This window comes from Tiliqua scincoides, chromosome 4 (genome assembly GCF_035046505.1).
Source record: "Tiliqua scincoides isolate rTilSci1 chromosome 4, rTilSci1.hap2, whole genome shotgun sequence".
Taxonomy (NCBI): domain Eukaryota; kingdom Metazoa; phylum Chordata; class Lepidosauria; order Squamata; family Scincidae; genus Tiliqua; species Tiliqua scincoides.
The window spans coordinates 6147701-6172883 of record NC_089824.1 but is presented as its reverse complement, the minus strand read 5'-3'; the positions used below and the strand labels follow the sequence as shown (position 1 = coordinate 6172883).

At 42.2% G+C, this 25183-nt stretch overlaps 1 protein-coding gene across 1 annotated transcript in view; it reads left to right on the top strand.

The window, feature by feature from the left end:
* DENND3 (DENN domain containing 3) overlaps positions 1-25183 on the top strand; it is a 35173-nt gene that overhangs the window by 5740 nt on the left and 4250 nt on the right. Inside the window, exons 3-21 of the mRNA XM_066625802.1 lie at positions 2668-2947; positions 3886-4001; positions 4897-5033; positions 7763-7874; positions 9396-9515; positions 9920-10138; positions 10671-10792; positions 11168-11323; positions 14434-14530; positions 15396-15499; positions 16808-16992; positions 19059-19580; positions 20022-20284; positions 20679-20849; positions 21115-21244; positions 21637-21744; positions 22045-22181; positions 23081-23241; positions 23686-23819. Coding sequence (XP_066481899.1) covers positions 2668-2947; positions 3886-4001; positions 4897-5033; positions 7763-7874; positions 9396-9515; positions 9920-10138; positions 10671-10792; positions 11168-11323; positions 14434-14530; positions 15396-15499; positions 16808-16992; positions 19059-19580; positions 20022-20284; positions 20679-20849; positions 21115-21244; positions 21637-21744; positions 22045-22181; positions 23081-23241; positions 23686-23819 — 3274 coding nt within the window. The remainder of the gene's footprint in view (positions 1-2667; positions 2948-3885; positions 4002-4896; positions 5034-7762; positions 7875-9395; positions 9516-9919; positions 10139-10670; positions 10793-11167; positions 11324-14433; positions 14531-15395; positions 15500-16807; positions 16993-19058; positions 19581-20021; positions 20285-20678; positions 20850-21114; positions 21245-21636; positions 21745-22044; positions 22182-23080; positions 23242-23685; positions 23820-25183) is intronic.

The following is a 25183-nucleotide window of genomic DNA, read 5'->3' as shown; positions in this document are numbered from 1 at the left end:
CCTGCAGATACCAAAACCCACGGTTAAGCAGATCCGTGACTCTGGTTCGTAGGATCTTTGGACGCAACCGGAGATGTTCTTTTGTCATGTTCAAAGATGTTTTTGAGGGCCGCTGAGGTCTCTGTGGGCCTCAGAAAGGCCTCTGTCGGTGTCAGAAAGGCACTTGGTTTTCATAAAAATTGAAAGTGCTTTTTTGGCACCTCTGGAGGCCTTTCTGAGGCTTGTGCACGGCCTCTGTGAGCCCCAGAAAGCCTTGCACACATGACCAGAGATAAATTCCAGGATCTCGGGTCCAGCCCTCCGCTGCAGGTTTGGAACCTATGGTCCGTTAAATTCGCAGGTCCCAAATCCACGGACGGACCTGTACTTTTACAACTGTATTCTACACTATAGTACCAATACGCTGGTTCTGGGGTGCACTAGATTTTGAAAAGTCAGCATGATGGATATTTTCTTGAAATTTCTGGTTTAAATATTTTATTAGTTACAAATTTTTGCCCTGCTTTATCTCTCCGACAAACATTCAAAGTGGCTATCTTTGTAATTGTTGGCTGCTTTAAATACCTTGTAGCAAGGCAGACTATAAGAGGCGGCCTCTCTGCATGAATTTGTTTGAACTGGATGTTGTTGTAGAAAGTCAATCACTGCATCCTGAGCACCCGGACATGGTTATGGATCCAGGGACCCCCCCCTTCAAGCCAGAGTGAGCAGGGAGTGCTGAACTTATTCAGTGATTGGAGTCCTTATTTCAGGTTTTCTTAGGTTGCTCACTTCCACCCACCCAATCATGCATCATGGACAGATACTAAGGCTAAATAAAGCTAGCTGGGTTGGTTGAAGAAGACGGAACTGAATGTCATCTGTTTATGTATGGTGCTTTCCTCCATAGCAGTGGTTCTCAAACTGGTGGGTCTCAACCTACCAGTTTGTGTAATGCTTCCCCTGTCCCTTTAAAGGGCGGGGGAAGGGGAGGGAGGCAGCGACGCGATCCCCAGGATCGTGTTGCTAAGGGGGGTGAGGGGGGTGCTTTGCACTCATGTTATGTAGGCAGGGCTGCAGCAGGCTGCAGGAGGTGCGGGAGCCCTGCGCAGCCCTGCACAGTGCCCCGAGGCTTGGAACGTTCACTGAAAGTGGGCGCGAAGCACTTCTGCTTTGCAGGGGGTGCTTTGCGCCCGCTTTTAGCGAACGTTTCAAGCTTTGGGGCGTGCTGCGCAGGGCTTCCTGCACCTCCTGCAGCCTGCTGCAGCCCTGCCTACATAACATGAGTACAAAGCACCCCCGTCGCCCCCCTTAGTGACATGATCCTGGGGATTGTGTAGCTGCCCTAGCCCCTCCCCTGCAAGAACTTACAGAGGGTGTAAAGCTCCCTCAAAGTTTGAGAACCTCTGCTCCATAGGATCTTTTCACTGGGAGCTTGATCATCGTGTGTGCTGAATGTTGATGGTGACCACATCCTCTGCTTTTTGGGGGGGGGAATCATGGGAGTGTTTCAGCTTGTGGGGGTGAGGAAGTGGCTGGCTCCTTGAAGACTGAAATAATGGAATGACTGTGAAAAATATGGACAAGATCAAAAATGGTCCCATGGATTTTGTTTTGAGAACAAAACGGCTGATATTATAATGCCGTTGTACAAATCTATGGTAAGGCCACACCTGGAGTATTGTGTCCAGTTCTGGTTGCCACATCTCAAAAAAGACATAGTGGAAATGGAAAAGGTGCAAAAGAGAGCGACTAAGATGATAACTGGACTGGGGCACCTTCCTTATGAGGAAAGTCTACGGCATTTGGGCCTCTTCAGCCTAGAAAAGAGACACCTGAGGGGGGACATGATTGAAACATACAAAATTATGCAGGGGATGGACAGAGTGGATAGGGAGATGCTCTTTACACTCTCACAGAACACCAGAATCAGGGGACATCCACTAAAATTGAGTGTTGGGAGAGTTAGAACAGACAAAAGAAAATATTTCTTTACTCAGCGTGTGGTTGGTCTGTGGAACTCTTTGCCACAGGATGTGGTGATGGCGTCTGGCCTGGATGCCTTTAAAAGGGGATTGGACAAGTTTCTGGAGGAAAAATCCATTACGGGGTTACAAGCCATGATGTGTATGCGCAACCTCCTGATTTTAGAAATGGGCTCTGTCAGAATGCCAGATACAAGGGAGGGCACCAGGATGAGGTCTCTTGTTATCTGGTGTGCTCCCTGGGGCATTTGGTGGGCCGCTGTGAGATACAGGAAGCTGGACTAGATGGGCCTATGGCCTGATCCAGTGGGGCTGTTCTTATGGATATGTGTGTCAAGTTCAGTTCTCTCTGGGCTAGGAAACTCAGTGTTTTTATATGTTTGGCTTCTGGGCTAAGAAACTCACAGTGCTTTTATATGCACAGTGCTTTATGCTTTCAGTGGAACTTGACTACATGTATGCAAAAAATTTTCGCTTAAATCTGTTGGCATCTGATATACAAATGTAGGTACTACATAAGTTTATTGAACATAAAGGGTGGACTTGTGAGCATAAAATAGTCACACACTTTGTAAAATGCAGGTGTTATTTTAGCAATGTTGGAGCTTTATAGCCAAAAGAACTACTTGAAAAAATAAGATAGTAATATGTGAACCATCATTGGGAGCAAGATTGGGTTTAAGTTTTGTTCTTTGTTTTTTAGGCTGCTCAGAAAAAAGATGTGAAAAGCTTTCCTTCGTTAGAACCTGAAGTTCTTTCCGTCTTTGTTCCTCCATTTATCAGCAAACAGGAGTCGCAAATGGCAAATATAAATAGTAATGCATTGAATAAATCAAAACGACGTTCCTTTCGAAGGAAGAAAGAGAAACCGAAGATTGAAAGCGCGAGCACTCTCAATGGGGGCCAGAAAACTCCTGAGACTGAAGATATTACTGTTCCCAAAGATGTTGATCTTAATGGATTGCCACAGCTTTGCTTTCCAGGTATTGTGTAGCCTTTCTTCTAACAAACAACTTCAGGTCAGGCAATGGATAGAAGTCATGTTGACTTGCTGCTGTGCAGTGCTTGTAGAGTCTTATGTGACTGAGGTGTGGCCTTTCCTTAAGGACTGGTTCACATACTTAACTAACTGATGAGCCTTCTCTCATTCTGGAGGAAAGTTGTACCCCACTTCCTATGCACATAACATAAGATTTGACAGGAGTGCTCCACACAGAAGCTGGGAATGTGGGAAGATTCTTTCTCAAAAAACAAGGACTGTGGTGGGTGGGCAGGCAGAAGAGTGTGGTGAAGAGGCCAGCCATGGGTCTCTGAGTGAAATGCTTTTGTCATGTATTACATATGTGTGAAAGTCAAGCTGCATAGGCTATGCTTGAGCCTTATGCAAGTTCTTTCATACTCACAATTGAGCACAATGAGTAGAATTATGCTTGTTTGATGTAATTCCTTCACTGTAGGAAATTTCCATTGCTATATTTTCTGTAAACACTAGACGCTGTTCCAGAACCACCTTTCAGAGTGCGATACCATAGTTTTTCAAGACTGAAGGTTGCCAACGTATTTTCTGTAAATGGATCTAGTTTTTCTTTTTTTTCTGTGTATGAACAAATGGTGCCCTCAGGTAAGGAGTTCTAAAATAGATCTGTCACGGAATAAATATAAATTGTCCAAACATCTCAGATTTGGAGATGAAGACACTTACCTTCATCTGCAAAGTGACCTTGCAAGGCATGGCAACTTTAGGTATAGACGGAGCATTCCCCTTTCCCTGACTTTCACTTGTTGATTATCTGCCTTCATAATCCTGCTTTGGGCCAGTTTTTTTGGCAATTCAATAAATGCTTGTACTGTAATCAAGATTCCTAGTTTTTTATTTTTATTTTATTATTTTGCTGACTTCTGAAATACAATGTTTTTGCAGAAGGATTTTATGTATCATTTGAATCGAGGGAGGACAATATTCATTTTCTTGTGTTCACGGATGTCTATGGTACCAGAACATATGGTGTCGTTGCACAGTATTACCAGCCTATGCAGGTATGTTATCAAATCTGTTGTCGTTGTCCTCTCTAAGACTGCAAGTCTGTCCTCTACAGACTTACCTGGGATGAACAGTGTAATCCGATGCATGTTCACTCAGAAATAAGTCTCATTGTGTCAGTGGGTCATACTTCCAGTAATTTGTGTACAGGATTCTAGCCTGATAGCCTAAATTTAACCCCCACCTGCTGGCGTAACTAGTGTTGCACCTACAGAAGCTGCTTTATGGCTGTTACAAAGCAGTCTCCAGCATCGCATGCTGCAGGTCTGCTGGCAGGGAGGCCATAATGGCCTCTTTTGGCCATGGACACACACTGGAGCAGGTAAACCTGTAGAGGTAGTGCAGAAAGTGTATGGGCAGGGCAGAGAGGAGGGTGCATCAGACACAGGAGGGGGGTGAGACGCAGCAGAAGCCGTACCAGCACTGTTTCATTGTTGCTTAGAAATTTAGGTACAATTGGGCTATAAGTCTCGTTGAACTTGGTGGGTCTTCTGGTAGATCTGCATAGGATTATGCTATAACTTGTTTATTTGGCAGTGATGTCTAATTTTTAAAATAGCTCATCAAGTGTTTGTGTCTGTTGATACTGTCATGTTCTAGTTTAGACTTTACCTCTCTGAAGAGCTATTACATGATCGTGTCCGTTTGGGCAACTTCTTGTTAATATGCAAATGTAACCATATATAGGGATTGTCAAACATTTTAAAAATTAAGTGGTTATTTGTTATCTAATGTGTGCTGTAACTAGTCTGAAACTGACTTTCAGTTTTTTCCAGATGAACCTTCATTCTCTGTATTCTATAAAAACTCAACTTGTGGGTTTTCCAAAACTGAACATTTCACTTCTTACGCCATGTCTCAGTCAAGAATTAACATGTAATTTTATTGTAGGATGGACGCATCTTGAACGGGCATGTTCACTGGGAAACTCGGCAGAGCTCTAAAACGGCTGCATACTTTGTACCGTTTGCCATTTGTGTCATATCCAGATATCCATACTTTAATGCTCTGAAAGACTGTCTGTCTTGGTAAGGATTATTATTTATGCTACCCATGCGACTGTGTGCCTGTACCTGTGATTTTTTTTCCCTGGAACTATAGGAAGTGCCAGAATATTCTGTATCTCTCTGTAGGAGAATTAAGTCACCACTTCTGCTTGTAGGCAGAGGAAACAGAATTAAGCTTAAGGGAAATGTAGCAAACAAGCTGATACATGTATAATGTTGCTGTGTGACAAAATGTTTCTGGTCTTCTACCTGTTGAGAACAGAAAAGTATTTCTTTTCCAAGTAGGACTTCCTTCTGTAGTTGACCTTTTTCTGAATATTTCAACTTGGGGTTTGCAGCCATGTAGCATTTTACAGCAGTCCTTCCAAGTGCTGAACCAGGATATAAGGCTGTCATATAGATCCAAGTATTGGGGAGTGGTCTATTGCTTGTGTGTAGAAATAGGATGGTGTTTTCTTCCAGGAACTGTTTTGTGCCTGGAATGAATTTGGCCTCTAGAGACTGTGGGAATCAAGCTGTTAGGTCCTGAAGGGTGCAGCAAAAAAAAAGTCAGTGCATGTGAAGCCCTCTGGGCATTCTGTCTTCTCCGAAGTGGGCAATTCTACATCATGGGGTATGGTGGTTGACATTTTTCTCACTGCTGTGAATGGAAGTGCCCAAGAGGGTGAGAAGGATCAAGCAGAGCCAGGAATTCCGTGCAGCCTTGGTTGATTGGTCCATATAATGCAAAGAGGGGAGGTGCTCTTCGCATTAACCCTGGTCCTGGCTGGTCAGGTTAGTGGCGGTCCTAACCACCTGGGTCTACAGGTGGTTAGTCTAGGTGGTTCTAGTTCTGAGAGTTGGATCAGGATAGTGATAAACCCAAGAAGGGGTTTCTTTCTCTTAGCTTGCGACAGTGCTTAGAATTGCCCAGGGAGCACTCTCCCAGGGCCAGGTACTTCAGCATGTGCAGAACCCATGACCAACAGACAACCTTGATCTGGTACTTAATGAGGTATAGTTGCTGCCCTCTTCTGCCTGTCTGTGCTGCATGTCCCTGCTCTCATTGAGGCTTCCCTTTCTTCTCCTGGCAACGCCCTCTGGGAGGTCTTCCCCACCCTCTCCCTTTCTCCCCTTTTCCCTGCCTTCACTCTGACCTGTGTCTGTTGCCTGCATCTCCTTGTGTCTCCTCCAGTCTTTGCTCTTCTCAGCAGTCTCAATTTCTGTCACTCTCACTTTTCCCCTTTGGTCACTTATTCTCACTCTTTCCATCTCTCTCCGCTCCACCCACCTCATTGTGCCTGTCTTCAGCCCTTTTGAAGGGTTTCTGCTCTGGCCGGCCTCAAACAGGTACCCCAAGAGGTACCTGTTTGAAATGCTTGCTGTGACTCATGGAATTTCAGTTCTCAGTGGTGACGTCAGAGGCAGAGATGGCCAGCATGGTCCCAGCCAGGATGTGGGGCATCATGGTGGGCCATGTGGCATATGTTGAGTGAGATTTTTGATAAGTCGCTTGTCTATTTTGTAAACATCCACATGAAGCCTGAAGCTCTCCATTAATGTTGTGGTGGAATGCAGTTTGGAAGCCTATATTTAATTGAATGCTATGCTCTTTAGAATGCTTTAATACCTGGGACTCCTGGAGTGACTCTTGTTTTAATCTATCTCCAACTGTGCTGTACCCTAAGAAGCACTTCTGCATTAGTGCTTATTCAAGTATTTTGTCCCATTCTCCTCCCAGGGCAGTTCTCCTAGTCCCTTGAGAACCTGCTCCCAGGGGGAGGAACACCCTCAAGAGTTTGTGAAGAAGGAGAAATCCCTATAAACTGCATGGCGTTTCCTTATTTAAGAAGAGGGTTAAACTAGATTATACTTGGATGCTGCAATTTGTAAACTTATGAAACGGGAATTTTTGAGTGTCAATTTATTTTGTGTGTGTAATGCACCAGAATGGCTGCATTTGCAGAGCTACATAGAAATGTATATAGAAGCTGATAACTTGATTGACCAGCCTGGACACAATACTCCAGGTGATGGTAAGGCCACACCTGGAGTATTGCGTCCAGTTCTGATAGCCACATCTCTAAAAGGACATAGTGGAAATGGAAAAGGTGCAAAAGAGAGCAACCAAAATGTTTACTGGGCTGGGGCACCTTCCCTAGGAGGAAAGGCTACAGCGTTTGGGCTTGTTCAGCCTAGAAAAGAGGCGCCTGAGGGGGGACATGATTGAGACATACAAAATCATGCAGGGGACGGACAGAGTGGATAGGGAGATGCTCTTTACCCTCTCACACAACACCTGAACCAGGGGACATCCTCTGAAATTGAGTGTTGGGAGAGTTAGAACAGACAAAAGAAAATATTTATTTACTCAGCGTGTAGTTGGTCTGTGGAACACCTTGCCACAGCTTGTGGCGATGGCATCTGGCCTGGGTGCCTTTAAAAGGGGATTGGACAAGTTTTTGGAGGAAAAATCCATTACGGTTTACAAGCCATGATGTGTATGTGCAACCTCCTGATTTTAGAAATGGGCTACGCCAGAATGCCAGATGCAAGGGAGGGCAGGATGCAGGTCATGTCTTGTCCCTGAGGCATTTGGTGGGCCACTGTGAGATACAGGAAGCTGGACTAGATGGGCTGTGGCCTGATCCAGCGGAGCTGTTCTTTTGTTCTTATGATGCAAAAGAAAGAAATGTTTAGAAGAAATTAGGATGGAGTTTTGCCTTTTTCTGGAATCTGTCTCACTATTTGCTATCTTTTTGAAATTTCAGCTTATTAGTGCAGCTGAAACCTTACAAGGATTTAGATGTGGATGACTGCATAAAAGAATTTGCAGCAAAACTCTCCTTAATACCTAGTCCTCCTCCAGGACCGCTCCACTTGGTAACTACTCAAGCTGCTGTGTTTGATGCTGTTATATACTGTTTTCCTGAATGTTTTGCTGTAAATGAAGGAGCTTTGCAAATGTTTGCTTTTGGGATTGTGAATCCTGGAGAGCTGCTTCTTTACCTGGTGCTTAAAACAGTTGACGTTCCTTTTTTCTTTTCCTGCAGGCTTTTGTCTCTTCCACCTGCTTTTCTCTCAGGCTCCTTAGTCTGCAGTCTGCTTGGAACTCTCCTTCAGTCATCCTGCCTGTGGGGTTCCTTCACACCAGTGTGGGTCCCCCTTGCCCACAACAATGTGGGGGGTGAAATTTCCAGTAGCTGCAATAGTGGGCAGGACCTGGTGCTGAACATTTTTTTTTGGCCACTTCCCTTCCCCATGCAAATCTTCCTTGCTGTTTTCACCAAAGTGCATTGAACAGCAGGAAAAAAGGTCTGTTAGGAGGGAAGGTAGAAGGAAGAAGAATTCAGTGCCTTCTCCTGCCACTATCCCCATGGCGTTTTCATACTGTTGAGTAGTAGTCTGTGCTGGAACACACAGGCCTGTTGCTGTTATGTGTAGCTCCCCCTGAGTTCTTATCTCCTTGGATTTATTTCTCTTCCTCTAGCCAGACCCTGGTCTCCTACACCTTTCCCTTCCTTTATTCAAGTTGATTTGTATTTCTTTTACAACAGCTGGCCTCTCTTCTCTTGTGCATGACTTAATGTTCTCAGCAATAGGAATTACTGCATTTGATGTCGTCCTGGTAGTTCAGCTAATCAGTGTTAGTGGCTTTACTGACCTGTCAGTATCTCTCTTACAATACAGATTATTTCTTAAGGGAAATACACCTTTTAATTAGGACGTTGTATTAACTATGGGGAAAAATAAATAATGGAGGTGGTCGGTCTCCATTGTAGCATGTGGCCTAATCTGTAGGAGAATGTGGCAAAAGATCTTGTTTTCAATGTGTGTGTTGGGGAATACACACAGTCCTTGTGTGTGCTCGCTCTCTCTCTCTCCCTCTTTGTCAGCAATCTGTCTCTAGGGTTTGGTTGAACCTATGTCATCTGTTGTCTGATCGCAATACATTCCAATATTTGGCAATCTTTAAAATACGGGGTGGTTTTATAGTCTCCCCTTGGGCCTAAAGTCTGAGTGAGAACGTGATGTCAATTAATTGAAATTTTCTGTCTGCATTGTACTATGAGCCTTGGATAGCAACAGCTCAGTGGTAGGGTGGGGGTGGGGGAGCTCTCCAGGAGTGATCCATCAATTTAGCAACATTGGTATTTGTCTTCCTAGTTCACTCTCTCAATAATTCAACAATTCGTTTCCGCTTTTGCCTGACTGATTGAACAGTATTGTGTTTGCTTCAAAACAAGTCTGAAGTTCTGTTTTGCATATAAAAATGTTTTTTTCTTAGCAGTTCAGCCTGTTCCTTCCTGTTTGTTTTTAAATATCAAAATATTGGGTTGCAACAGGAGTTTGTGGAGAAAATGTACTTGGTGAAATATTAGCTGGATCCCCTCTTTTGTTTAGGTTTTTAATATGAAGCCTCTTCAAGTAATATTTCCGTCTCAGGAGGACCCTGACAGCCCAATTATTGATTTGGATCTTCATCTTCCCTTCTTGTGCTTCAAACCAGAGCAGGTGTTACAGGTATAGTATGATTGTTCTTGCTTTGAGCAGGTGGAAGTTTGCTCCAAGTTCTGTTTGTGGAAGTTCCATAATATGAGGTTATCCTCATGCCATTACTGTTAAAGCAGAGGTTCTCAAACTGGGGCATTTGCCAGGAAAGCCCTGTCACTGGCCATTTAAGGGGTGGAGTAACGGTGCTTCTGGGATTGTGTTGTTGCCAGGGAAGAGTGCTATTATTGAATTCACTGGGAACAGTGCTGGCTGTCCTGAGGGTGCAAGGAGTGTGCAGCCCCCTCTGTAGGGCTCCCCACACCTCGGAAAGGTGATTGCAACCCAGTTCCAGTTTTGCAATGCAAAGTTTGCTGTTGTGTTAATATGCATCCATATATGACAGCTGTGCTGTTTTGATTTTTTCTTTTCCCTAGATTATAACTTGCATTTTAACTGAACGGAAGATTGTGTTTTTCTCATCTAATTGGGCACTGCTTACACTTGTATCTGAATGCTTCATGCTGTACCTTCATCCTATTCAGTGGCAGCACACATTTGTACCCATCCTATCTCGTCAAATGCTGGATTTTGTAATGGCTCCTACATCTTTTCTCATGGGATGCCACATTGATTACTTTGAAGAAGTTAACAAGGTGTGTCATGGATCATTTCCAGTTGTTGTTTGTGAGGACTTGTAAATGAAATGTTTGTTTCCTGAATGTTGTGCAAGTTTCTTCATAAATGAACCCCAAAACTGAATGGAATCTATTTCTCCTTTTGATGTTCAAAGGGATGTTTGTGTATGTACTAACACTGCAAATTCAATCCAACCAAAATTAGGTGTTGTACATTTCAGTTATGTGAATGTGAGAAAATTTATCCCGATTTTAATATTCTCTAACTGAAAGTCTAGAGACAAATAAGACACTGTCTTCAAGTATCAAAGGCAATTACATGTAGTGAGATCCAGTGCTCATTCTGTAATCAGTATGAAAATTTGGGCTTTATAGGGCATTGACTTTTGAGAATGACTAAATAAATAAAAGTGCTGCCAAAGAAGAGTGGGGTGCAAATATGTATTAAATGAATGGACTGATACTTCATAGTTTTTCATATAGTTAAACCAAAGTGGACTGAGGTTTATAAAGATAACTCTGTTGTTGTTGTGTTTCTAAAAAAAAACAGGAGGCTGATGACTTGATCCTGATTAACATTGATACTGGAGACATCGCACAATCACGCTCATCTGAGGATGAGACTGAAATTCCAGATATCCCGTTGCAAGCAGCAGAAATATTTTTAACAAGGTAAAAAATAAAGTATCTTGAATTTCTCTTTTCATAAACTTTTACTCCTCACCATTTCTGCATACCGTCTCTGAGTGTTCACAATCAAGTTTGTGTGTGCTATCCCTTGCCAGAGCTGGTTTTGAGGTTGGGTGGTTTTAAGTGGTTATGCAGGGGGTTTACCCCCAAATTCAGGGTTTTCCTGCATGCCATGCCGTCTCCTACCTGGATGGACCCACTCTTGCCTTCTCCAACCTGCTGTTTGAACAAACCTTGTGTGGTCAGGTCACCAAAAGGGAGAGGTTAAATGATAGTGTTTGAGAAGACCTCTAAGGGAATACTGTCTTTGAATGCAGTAATGTTAAATAATGTGTAGATCACTTTTTCTTCTTGCAGAGTTGAAAGTGTTCAGCTATACTATGATCTAGAACTGTGCCACCTAGGTTCCTGTACAGACCTCGGTGATGCACAGTTGCGCAAGAGAAATTGGCAACAGAAGCTGAATTCTGAAATTCAACAGATTAACCTGCAGTTAATTGTCAATATCTTTAGGTAAGTGGTAAGGTATTTCTTGCATGACCCACTGTCCTGAAATTCTGTAGCATTAGTGCTTGCTCTGTATCTTTGAGAATTCTGTTGCTATCTTATGTGCTAAATTATCAGTCCTTAGAGGAGTTAAATAAGGATTTGACTCTGATGTAAGATCAATGATAGTAAATGATAGTTATCCCGATTCTCATTAAAGGTACCTACTTTTGGGGTTCTCATGAGAGGTATATCACAGACTATTCAGGTTTGGAGGGATCTTATTGTGAACAATAAAATGATTTAGTTTCTTGAGCTCTAGGGCTGGCAGGATCAGGGCTTAAAGGGAAGGATAATTGTTCAGTGAAAGGGATTGTATGTTTATAACTAAGGGCTATCAGTGCAGCATTTTGCTTGGAAGCTGGCCATCTTCATGTGGTAACTAATGTTTAGCACTTTTTCCACTAGTGCAGCTGTTAATAGATCCTGATCTATTTTAACTATTGTTAAGAGAATGGAGGCTGCCCCATGGAGTTGCATACTTCTTCCTCATTCAAATCCCCTCTCCCTTATGGGGATCCCATACAAAAATTTCTTTTTCTAGCTAAAGTTTTGGCTCTGACTAGTGTATGTTTCAGGTTTTGTTTTTGTGTATAAAGTGCCATTATGTTTGTGGTATCTTAAAAGAGAAGACTCTGAGCCCTGACAGGTTCGCAGTCTAAAATGAAAGAAGAGAAGGAGAGAGTCATGCCAGGGAAGACGGTGAAGAATATGCAGTTATTTCATGTACATCTACTTAGACTTAGTTGCAGTAAGGTGGAGGGACTATTCTGCTATCTGTGATAAATATTTGACCATTGGTTTATCTAAATGGGTATATAGATACTCATGATGATATAAAGCTAATCAAATGAGCATTCTGTCACTGGGCTTGAGATTCTTTTCTTCTCTTTTCCAGCTTTTCCTCTATCCTTTGTTTTTCTTTCCAGTAGTGTTTTTCTTTCCTTCTGCTGCTTTGTGTGCCAGAATCCAGGAACAAAGGAAGGTAAAAGTGTGATGCATATTTTGCTTGCAAATCGGGATATCTGTTTACAGTAATTGACAATAAAGGTATTTAAACCATCTTGTTATGATGGCCACTTGTACCGATAGCTTTAAGAAAGGTTTTGTGAATTCCTGGGACATCTGTCGATGGTTACTAACCATTACAGTGGAGAATGTATTATTGTTAAGAATATTTGTATGCAGTGTTTCAAGAAACACATTCTCACAGCAATTTATTTAGTAAAAAATAAGAAGGTGGTTCCTGTGCCAAAGGGGCTCAAAGTCTTAAGGGAGACACCAGCAAAAAGCTGGTGGGAAAGACTGCCTGTTCTCTCCACCTACCCTGTATAGGAACCCTCACTTTGCAAGGTACCTCTTTGTCTAGTAAGCAAAGATCCTCTATGTTTAGAAGTTTCAAAATACCAAATACATGGGGAGAAAATAAAAAATTTGATGGGCTTAAGCATGTCTTCCAATGTTTTCTGAAGACTATAGAAAGCCACTTAGCTGCCATTTTCTTTAACAGTGGTCACTGTTTTGGCTTAAGTGACAAGGTGCAGAACTGCTAGCTTAAGGGTATTGGCTCCTAGCATTCATGTGCCTCAGTTTGAGGCTTACTTCCCATGAGTGTCTTTCTGCTTGTGAAACATTTTAAATACATACATTAAAAGCTTTCCCAGATCGAATAAGATCTTCTGAATAATTTGTTGATATTTTTTGCACAACTATTACTTATTCAGACAAAACTGTTATCAAAATGAAATTGCTTGGTTCATATACTTCTGACATCCGCTTTGGTACTTGTTTGTTATTTTTTATGCGTGATAGATGCTTTCTGCTTTGTTACCAAAAAGGCTGTTTTATTTCGGGGAATTAGTATATTAGCCTTTTGGAAACTCTTAGGATCGCAGGCTGGATAACAAGACAGCGTAAAGCAAAGCGATCCCTTGTTTAGCTTAAAGAGGAGACTGGGAGAAAGGTAACTTTCAAAGGATTATATTTTATTGCAAAAACACACAAAGATAAACATAATACACATGGAGAATTGATAAGTATAGATTTCTAGTACTTGTGTCTAGTGAACCTAGCTTGTGGTGGCTGCATGTGCTATGTATTTGGATGCATCCGAAAAGGAATCAGAAATGGATAGGTTGTAGGGAAGTATTTTAGGGGTTCCTTAATCTGCTAAACCCAGTTTGCTAACTAAAGATGGGGAAGAAGGGAGGAATAGATAGGGAAGAAGGGAGAGGGTTTAGACGCAAGATATATTTACCTGTCCGGGGGGGGCAGTTGGGGGAAGAGTCCCGTGTAGGACCACTCCCACAGGAGGGCAGTCAGAGAGAGAGAGAGGTGTGCTCTGAGTTCTCTCTTAAAAGGGTTGTGTTTGACTTGGAAGCTGATCTAGAATGACCGGATCCCAGAGCTGTGCGCATGCTCAGTACACACAATGGTACACGTGGAGTATGTGATGAACCGGAAGGAAGTCAGCTTGCCAGCCATGCTGACCTTCTGGGGGAGGGAGGCAATTTGCATAAGGTGCTTAAGAGTGTTAAAGCTACAACAAAAGAACAATAGACTTCATCCTCTGGATTATGCTTGTTTTGCATAATCAGGAGACACAGTGATTAGGTTATACATTGACCTGCAAGGAAGTGGGGGTTGTGTAATTCATGTGCTTGTAGCTTGGCCATGGCCCTTAGAAACGTGTGCTGGGGGAGGAGTGGCCTGCTTGCTTGGTCTGTATGATCCAAAATAACATAACCAGATATAAAAATCACAACTTGGAAGGGAAAAGGGGATTTTCACGTAACAGCTTCATTATGGCAACTGAGGTATTAAAACCTGTTACCTGTTACCTGTTACCTGTTACCTGTTACCTGTTACCTGTTACCTGTTACCTGTTACCTGTTACCTGTTACCTGTTACCTGTTACCTGTTAAAATCTGGTATTAAAATCCTCCAAAAAAAGGTTTCACTTGCATTAAGAAGAATGTGGATTTAGTAATTCTGTCCAGATTGTTTCTGCCTACAAGCTCAATTCAAAAGTACACTTACGAACTGTCTGGTTTGATATTACCTTGTTTTATCAATAGGGAGGTGAAAGATCACTTGAATTATGAGCACCGAGTATTTAACAGTGATGAATTTATGAAAACAAGGGCACCAGGTGATCAGCCATTTTACAGAAAGGTATTATTCAGAATTTATTTTAATTACTTGATGTAGTTAACATTATAACTAGAACATTAAAGAAAAATTTAGACAATTGAGATTTGACAGTATTATTTATTTAAAAAGTTTATACGTTGCCTTATCTCTGACCGAGCAAATGCCCAGGGTAGTTTCCAGTTTCAAACTTTTTAAAATGAAAAAAGAAAAACCCACAATATAAATAACAATAAAATAATAAATAAAAACAAAGTAAGGGCATACAGAGGCTCGGGGGGGGGCAGACAGACAAAATATTTCTTTACTCAGCGTGTGGTCAGTCTGTGGAACTCCTTGCCGCAGGATGTGGTGATGGCATCTGGCCTCGTTGCCTTTAAAAGGGGATTGGACAAATTTCCGGAGGAAAAATCCATTATGGGTTACAAGCCATGATGTGCATGTGCAACCTCCTGATTTTAGAAATGGGCTATGTCAGAATGCCAGATGCAAGTGAGGGCATCTTGAGCTATAACATATCTAATTTAAAACTGTAATCACTGTCCAAGTCTCTAGGCAGGGTGAGCGCAAGAGATCATGGTCTGCTCAGTAAGGGCCGCACATGATGTGGTTTGGGTCCACCCACCTTCCCTGAGTGGTTTTACATCAATTGTTAGGTGATTTTTTTTCCAGGTGCAACCCAGAAGTGCCGATGATGCTATAGTGTTGTACGTCATCAACATTTCTGGGTTCCATGACCAGTGTCAGCAGGAGCAGGGCATTACAGGCCAAATAAGTTTGGGTAGTGCTGCATTCGTACAGTTTTAAGGTGAATTAAACACCTTAAAATGAACACTCGGCGTTCACTATGCCTGGCAGTTAATGATGCCTTCCTCTTGTATTTGTGCAGGTATTGGAGACCTATATGTTTCATTCTTTCCTTAAAGCTCGCCTTAACAGAAGAATGGATGCTTTTGCCCGCCTTGAGTTGAGCACTCAGAGTGAGGAAGAGAGGTATAACATTTAAATTATATATTTATATACTTGTGCCAGCATGGAGGCACATAGCAAATTATGTTTCTGCACTCGGCAGAGCATCTTGCATTGATGTTCTACTAAAGAAGCAGAATTTAAAATAGTCTATCCAATCAACTTGCCATATAATTAAACAGCTCTGTAATTAACAGTTTGGTAACTGACCTTGTGAAACAAAATTCAAAGCTTTATGCAACAGCCGGAGTTGTGTGCATTTGGGGCACTAAAACAGGCTCTCTGCACAAGCAGAATTTTATACCTGATGCAGAATTTAGCGTTCGGTGAGTGTTTTCATACTTTAAAACATCACACCCCACACTAAGATTGCAATCCTAAGCACACTTATGAGAGAGTAAGCCTTGTTGAACTTAGTGGGACTTACTTCTGAGAAAACATGTTTAGAATTGCAGTTTATTACTGGCAGTGCTGTTTAAGATGCATATGAAGTGCACATGGGGGGAAAAGCAATTGTGTGCAGGGGTCCTATGTAGTGGCCAATGGCACAACTGTGTAATTCAGTGGGAAAGGAAAACAAAGGTGAGAGTGAGGGGGCAAAAGAACTTATGGTAGTGCTCAAAAACCACAAAGCGTTGTTCAAACTGAGCTCTGCTGTGAAATGGCTCACTCACATTCTAAAACCAGCAATTTTTTAACCTTTTTCATCTCACGGCACACTAACAAGGTGCTAAAATTATCAAGGCACATCAGTTTTTTTGACAAGTGACTAAACTTCACTTCATCTGAATTTTGGAGGTCTGAAAGTTTCACTTTTAACAAGTAAGCAAGTCTCCATTCAAATTTGGAATGTTGAACTCCATGGATCAATTAAGGAGGGGGTTGATTGCATGGTTCAATGGAAAGTGTGGTCTTCCTGGCCTGTGGACCTGTGACCTCTTGCCATCAGTTCTGTATATCACATTACTGATCTGGTGCTTTGTTCTCCAAGCAGGCACCAAGCATCATGTACATGTGTGTCTCCCTGCGTGCCTTTAATCAGAAGAAAATAAACAGAAATAAAGTACTGACCATATAACAACTATTAAGTTTTTAGTCCTTACGTTTGCTGTGAACTACTTCAGAAACGCGTAGGGAAGAATCTAAAGAGAAGAGATGTTGCAGTATGTCTCGGTAGAGTTCCACGTGGATAGAGGGTTCCTTCACTTAGGATGTGGATTTTGCCATTTGTGGGCATAGCCAGGAAAGGCTTTGATCAGATAATCTCTGTAAAAATGTAATCTATGTTTAAAAAAAATCTGTGCAAAAAATGAAAATGCTGTTTTCTCTTAGATCAGGTTCACTGTTCAATAGCCCAAGGAGACTGACAATGGAGAAAATGATATCCAAAAGATTCAATCCTCAGTACATGATTAGCAAGCGAATGGGAATGAGTATGCCTAATCTGCAAGATATCAAGCCAATAGATAGCCCAGCCAGGAGGAATTCCTCTCTTCGTCGTCCAGAGGCTAGCCATGGTAAGGGGAAGAAACAGTTGGGCACCATGCTTGTTGCTTAACTGCCTTTAGGGCAATGGCCCTCCAGTTTTCACTCTGAAGCCTTAGTGAATGAAGGGGCAAAACCACCTCTGTGATAACAGAGGGAAAATAAAATGACTCCAACTGAGGTGTTCCTCTAGGGCAGGGGTCTCCAAACCCTGGCCCAGGGGCCAGATGTGGCCCGCAACAAGCCTCTTCCAGGCCCACAGCCAACCTCTTGTCCCCTGAAAGCCTCTGGTCCACTGAACTGAACATGACCAGAACTGTCCTCTGATTGTGTCTGGAGGGTGTTCTGAGGGCCAGAGAGGTTGAATGAATGAGCCCTCATTTATTCAGTCATCTAAGTGCCATCTCTAATTTATTTATTTAAATTTTATATTTAAATTTTTTTGCTTTATTTTGCTTTATTTAAATTTTATATTTAAATTTTTTTGCTGGCCCTCCACACCATGCCAGATATTTGATGCGGCCCTCTGGCCAAAAAGTTTGGAGACCCCTGCTCTAGGGTTTGGAGGGGAGGGGTGGTGGCAGCCCAGTAAATGTGGTCCCAGAGCCACAATAGCAGTCCCAGAGGGAAATCACAGAGGGAAAAGTCTTAGAAATGGGGATGGATCTTCGCTCTTCTGACCTTCAATATTGTCAGTCTGTCAACATAAGGGAGGCACAGAGTCTTCATAAGAACTTGCAATATATCAGTTCAGAAGCAACGTGCACTCAGCTTTGTGTGCTGATGACCGGGTCCTAAGCAAAGGTGTAGTTCAGACCAAAGGTGGTGCAAGACATGGGCATAGTGACATGACATGAGATAGGCTTGAGACCGGTGTATGTTTTCCACCTTACATCGAAGCAGCCTGGGAACTGTTCTTGTATCCTCGCTCTGAATGTGAGGTACATTCTGACATCTGTCCACCCTATCTCTGAACTGCCACACATATTTAGTGCTTCACCATGGCCTCTTGTCTGTTTGTACAAGGGAGGGGATGATTTCTGCAGATCTCTACTTAAACTTGCATCCCTCTGTGCCCCATGCAAGCCTGCCATAGAGGGTCTCTTGACCTCTCAGAGTGGATTGTCGCAGGGTGCAGTTGTCTGCTACGCTGAGTAGGCAATGGAAATACTTGCTTCCATGAGCTTCCTGCTATTCATGGTTCTTGGGATACAAACAATTTTGAGTAATTTAGTGTTTTGTCTATAATGCTTTCCCCCAATATGTGCTCTCATTCTAGAGCAGGGGTGCCCAAACCCCGGCACTGGAGCCACTTGTGGCCCTCAAGGCCTCTCAGTGTGTGGCCCTCAGGGAGCCCCCAGTCTCCAATGAGCCTCTGGCCCTCCAGAGATTTGTTGGAGCCCACACTGGCCCGATGCAACTGTTCTCAGTGTGAGGGTGACTGTTTGACCTCTTGAGTAAGCTGTGGGATGAGGGCTTCCTCGACTGCTTGCTGTTTCACATCTATGATGCAGTAGCAAAGGACAGGCCAGCCTTGCTTTGTGCAAGGCCTTTTATAGGCCTTGAGCTATTGCAAGACCTTTATTCACTCATATCAGTTCATCTTTAATATATTCATTTATGTAAATTTATTCAAATTTTAAATGTAAATTATTTTTTCCCTGGTCCCCAACACAGTGTCAGAGAGATGATGTGGCCCTCCTGCCAAAAGCTTTGGACACCCCTGTTCTAGAGTATGCCTTCCATTCACACAATTTCTAAGAAAATTGGATTCATGGCTTTTCTTTTTTGGCATATGCTACATCTCAATTTTGGGAATTTCCATTAGGAAAGGGCATTTAGACCATAGCTTATCCTACTGTAAAGCCCCTATTTAGTTGGTTCTACTACTCACCATAGTAGTTCAGAGCGCGATACCATAGTCTTTCGAGACTGAAGGTTGCCAACTACTCACCTTGTTGCCTAAGGAAAACTTGGGGACCTTAAGCAGCCCTCACTAAGGGTGCATCTTGAGAACGTTAAGGGGACAGTATGATACATTGCATGGCAGTCTTTGAAGCTGTATCTAACTAGTCCTTTTGGCTTTGTCCTTTTTCAGCTACAAGATCAGTTTCTAAATCAGTGAGCACTTTCAAGATCCCAGAAATCCACTTCCCTCTGATGGCTCAGTGTGTTCACTCTTACTATGTTGATTTTATCAACCATCTCAGCAGAGCTATAAACATTGTGTCTCCCGATAACTCTGCCCTTCTGGCAAGGTATTTCTACCTTCGGGGACTTATTGGTTTGATGCAAGGAAAACTTCTGAATGCACTTTTGGACTTCCAAAATCTGTATAAGACAGACATTAGAATATTTCCCACGGACCTTGTGAGAAAAATTGTGGAAGCTCTTCCTCCTGCTGACCGTTCCCAAGCGGATCAGAAGCCGGAACTGAAGAGGCTGATCAGTCTAGTGATGGATAAGCAACGGGAAACAACCAAAGTGGATGACCATGTGAAAAACTTTCAGTTGCCAAAAACTCACATGCAGCTGGATGACTTTGTGAAGCGAATTCAGGAATCTGGAATGGTCAAAGATATTGACACTATACACCGCCTGTTTGATGCACTAACAGTAGGTGAGCACAAGAGAAAAGTTTTACACCAAAAGAAGTGTATTGGGGGAGCTAAATCCTCTTCTCACTTAATCTTTCCACCCACAGTCGTCTCAGGATCTTTTCCCCATCCTGGATAATTTCTGATGTTTGGATCACAGGGATGAAAAGATAAGGGTGCAATTTACCTCATTTGCACACTGCCTGATATAAAAAAAATTTAGGCCCTCCTTTATTTTTTGAATGAGGGGAATGCCCCATCAGGTATATTTTTGCCCTAACACGGGTGTAATAATGCCAGGCATCTGTGGGCATCCAGCTTCTCAAACTTTGATTTGGACAGCCAAAACGCCTCTCTCAAAATGCTTGTTAGACTTGTACTTGGCAGTTCCATATACCCTTCTGTGCCATCTAGCTACAGGATGTGTAAAAATGTTAACCAGAAATATGCTTCCTTAATTTAAGGACATCAGAAACAAATAGACCCAGAAACATTTAAAGATTTTTACAACTACTGGAAGGAAACGGAAGCTGAAGCTCAAGATGTAAACCTGCCACCCGCAGTAGTAGAACATCTAGACAAAAATGAATGTGTCTACAAGTTATCAAGCTCAGTTAAAACTAGCAAAGGAGTTGGAAAAATAGCAATGACCCAGAAGCGCTTGTTCCTCTTGCTTGAAGGAGGTCGACCTGGCTATGAAGAGATTGCCACTTTCAGGGATATAGAGGTGAGTGTGACCCAGAATCGAAAGCTGAACTGCCTGGTTCTAAAGATGTTTCTTACATGGTTATGGTTTTGGGCTAACACATTGATGTTGTAAGCTTTACAAATGAATATTTTTAAGATAATGTCTAGACTAGTGTGTACAAACCTAAGACTAGAAATCTGCCTTTTAAACCTCTGAAATGAAAATAGACATTTTAGAACGATTCACAAGATGCATAAAAAAAGCTGTGCATTTCACACACCCCTCCGTAGAGGAAAAGAAGCCTCAGCAAAGAGCTTACAACTGAGGAACAGAAAATATGAAATGGAAAGGGGGGAGGGGAGCAAAACTGCATACCAGTTCTAACCTCAGTTCAAATCCTTGTTCCTCTGTGTTTTGGTTTCTTTGTCTTCAGGATGTGAAGCGTACTACAGTTGCCTTTCTCCTTCTTCGAATTCCCACTCTAAAAATTAAAGCCATGTCCAAAAAGGAAGTGTTTGAAGCCAATCTTAAATCGGAATGTGATCTTTGGCACTTGATGGTGAAAGAGATGTGGGCTGGGAAGAAAATGGCAGATGATCACAAGGTTTGGCATTTTGTGTTGGCAGTAAAAATATGACTTAGTGGTTAAAAATATACGGTGTATTTTCACCACTTTGTTAATTTTACTACTGCTGCTAATAAAAAAATAATAAAACGTGTTTGGAATGAGAGGAATTTAGTGTTACAAATTGATAGTTGACTGCTTTGTGAGCATATTGTTGCAAAATATACAAGGAAGGCCTTGCACTGAGCAGAAGGTTCTTGCAAGTTCAAGTAATGGCATGCACCTGTTTTTTTCCTTCCCCCAGGATCCTCAGTATATTCAGCAGGCACTGACCAATGTTCTTCTGATGGATGCAGTTGTGGGTGCATTGCAGTCTTCCAAAATAATTTATGCTGCTTCGAAACTGTCCTATTTTGACAAGTTGAAGAATGAAGGTGAGCTGGATTGTTACTTAAATGCTCTTGCTAGAGCCAGTGGGTGTTTAATATCAAAGTAGTATCCACAACTCTGCTATGCTGGTATAACTGCCACATGCATCTGTGGAGGCCCCCAAGCTGGAAATAACTTGAAACTGAATACCTTTTGGCAGAGTGTTGAATGCACGCAGAAGCTCACATTCAGACCAGGGCCCATGTGTAAGAGGAACAAGGTGTCTTGCACTCTTGTGATTGCTCTGACCATCTTCCATTCTCAAGACCCCCCTTCCCATGTCTGAGCTTTCTTGTAAAGGTTTCTAAAGGTTTCTAAGTGCACAACAAGGACACAATTGGTTACTCTTTTGCAATACAGTAACTTCAAAAATGTATTTGTCTGCTTTTTACTTCAGTGCCCATGATGGTCCCTAAAACAACAGCAGAAACACTTAAGCACAAGATAAATCCATCAGCTGGTGAAACTTTTCCCCAGGCAGTGGAAGTCTTGCTTTATACACCAGGTATGTAATACTGGATTACTGGGGATTAGGGAGAAGAAAAGAGCTGATGATGGTGGCACAGGGTAATGTTGCATCCCAAGGATGTTGTTGTGTATATCGGCTTATGCAACGTTACCTTCATTTTCTTCTCTTCTGTTGCTTAGAGCACAATCCTAGGCGTGTCAATTTAGAAGTTAGTCCTGTTGTGTTCAGTGGGGCTTACTCCCAGAAAAGTGTCTAGGATTACAGCCTTAGTATTGTTGTTGATCACAAAATTATTGGATATCAAGCATGACATTTCTTTCTCCTGCTAATACTTAGGTCAGCTTGATCCAGCAGAAAGGCATGGAGATGCCCATCCAAAATTGTGGTGTGCTTTAAATGAGGGGAAGGTGGTTGTATTTGATGCATCTACATGGTCAATACAGCACTATTTTAAAGTGGGAAACTCTAAACTGGTAAGCAACACTTCTGTGGGGATAAGGCTCAAACTTGAGTCATTAGGATGGGAAGATTCCTTGAATGTGTTTAAGAATGTTGACTCTTTAAGCTCTTCTGAATCTTTCACCCTTTAAAAAATTAGTGCATGATGATGGGCATATATGTCTTTTCTATACCTGGATATTTATGCCTGGATATAGTAATTCAGGCTAGGCATGGGGCATGAGGATGCACAAAATGAAGAACCACCATTCTTCATGCTTGGGCAGTGGTGGTTAGCTGTCTTCTGCTCTCTCTCGCACTTTGTTCTGGTTGGAATGCTTCAAGGAGAGGTAGGCAATGGGACATAGATATGTAGGATTGAGAGTGAGACACTCAGGAGGAACATAGAGATGCTGAAGAATTTCAAACAGTTCATATGAGTATTTATACACTGCTACTTGCTTTTTGCTTGATCACAATTTAGCATAGGTCTGTGTGATCTGTCAGAAGTATGGATTTTCCTTTCTGCACAGCAAGGATATATGCACCTTCTTCCTAGGGAAACCAGGTTTGTTTTGAGCAACTGCCCACCCAAGAGGCTCATGTTGAACTGAGTCCTCTGTGCAGTTCATGATTAACTGAAGTTTCATCTCTGAAAACCAAACGAAGTGATCTTTTTAAAAAAGTTGTTTCTATGGAATCATTGAGACCCACCTTGCTAAGCCCTTTTACTTATGTCAGCCCTTTGCAGCTGCTCCTTAGTATTTAATCTAGTGAAATATATTTAACTCTGGTACACATTCTGTGGTCATGTGTCCGGCTAGAGCACTTTTAGTAAGAAGAAAGAACAACTGGGTTGTAACTTTTGGGGATGGTACTTGGACTTTACATGTGGCTCTGTTTTTAGCTCTTTTTAAAATTCTTGTCAATACAGAAATGTATGGTAATGGCAGAGCAAAGCCAAGTCTGGATTGGCTCTCAAGACTCCATTATCTATATCATCAATACTCACAGCATGTCTTGCAATAAGCAACTGAATGACCATCGGGCTGAAGTTGTGGACATCATTGTGGAGAACAGAGATAGTGTGTCCAGGTCAGTTCAGTACAGAACTGGGGGCTTCTTGTTCAGTACTGAGAACTATCAGGGGTTGTGTCATGAACTGCAGCTAATAACCATGTATCACCATAAGCATTTTAATATGACGTTTGCCAAGAATTACCCTTTGTGCGAGGCCACAACTTGTGGGCAAGTTGTTTTCCTTCTGCGATGCCTCATTTGCTGCATGCACATTGTCTGGTCCTCAGCTTTCCATGAAAGGATTGCTGGTTAATGTGGCAGGTCTCCTGTTGACTGTGGAATCTCCCAAACCAAAAGCCTTTCAAAGCAACAAAAAACTTCTGTTGTGTTTTGACTTCATCCAGTATTTGATTTGTGTGTGGGGCGGGGGGGGGGGGGGCTTTTGCACATGTCTGTGTTAACATGCCTATGTTATGGCATAATATTTCAATCTCTTTTGTCTTTCTTGGTTCGTGACAGTGAGGCATATTCAAGTAGTTTAGATGGGACAGTGATTGCCTGGAACATTAGCACTTTGAAGGTGAACCGCAGGTTTCAGCTGGCCTGTGAAACTCTAACTTCTATCAAATTCCACAACAACCGACTTTGGTGCTGTAAGTTCTGTGCATTTTTAGAAAGTAATTTAACACAAAATGAGAAAAAAAGTTATTGATAGTCTTGGCAGGAGGTTTGTTAGGAATAAAGACATCTCACCCCTACTTTTTCTGGGGTAGTTTAATGTGTCCTGAAGTTTTAGTCCTTACGAGTGCCTGTTGTCTTGTGTGCTCCCTGGGGCATTTGGTGGGTCACTGTGAGATACAGGAAGCTGGACTAGATGGGCCTTTGGCATGATCCAGCAGGGCTCTTCTTATATAGAGTGTAGGACAGGGGTGCTCAAACTTTCAACTTTAGGGATGCTGGACCTTTAACAAGTGTATAGAAGAGAGAATTTCAGCAGGTGCAGCTTGTCATCTGTGGGATGACAAGCTGCACCTGCTGCAATTCTCTCTTCTATACACTTGTTAAAGGTCCAGCATCCCTAAAGTTGAAAGTTTGAGCACCCCGGTGTAGGAGCTATTAAGCACTTCTAGTGGAAATGACTCGCATTCACAGTGCGCTCTTTGGGTAAGTTTTTGCAAGAGAGATTTCTGGGTAATAGGAAGAAATTCCTCCTGGGGCTTATGATCAAACCCAACCGTTAGTCAGAGAGTAGTGATACTATGTGGTTATGCTGAATGCAGCAAAAGTGGTGCAGATCAAATTGATGTAGCCCCTTCCCCAGTTACATGTGAGGTACTGATTATCCCTTTTAAAGACCTGTACAGCTTAGGATCAGAACACCTAAAGGACCAACTCCACCCACACAAGCCTGCCCACTCATTAAGGCCAAACTACAGGGAGGTCCTTATAGGTTTGCTGCTACCATCTGCAGTGTGGCTGATGGTGCATGAGGGGGACCTTCTCTGTGTCCAGATCTAGGCTGTGGAACTTACCTGGAGAGATTTGCCTTGCTTCCTACCTAATGTCTAACAGTGGTTAGCCTTTTGTTTTTGGTTTTGGTTTTTTTAAGTTATAGTTTTTATTTTAAAAGATCAAAGATTAAAACATTCAAACTTGGTAAACTAGAAATACAAATTTAGAAATAGATGAAAATAAAAATTAAAAAAGGAAAAAATATTGAAAGTTCTGTGGTAGGTGCGGAGTTCTCAATCTACATTTCTTTGTTCTTCTGCAAAATCATAACATATCGGATATCTCATCTTAAACAGTCGGATAATTATTAAAGTGCATTTTCAACAACAAAAAAGAAGAAAAAACGTTATATATCCATTGTCTACTTACCAAATCCATAGTTCATTTGACCAGTTTTCCCCTTTGCATGCAGGAAGTCCATGAATGGTTTCCAATTGTCCACAAAGATTTGTACTGATTTGTTTTTAAGAATAATTGTATGTTTATAAATTTCTGCAAGGTCCAG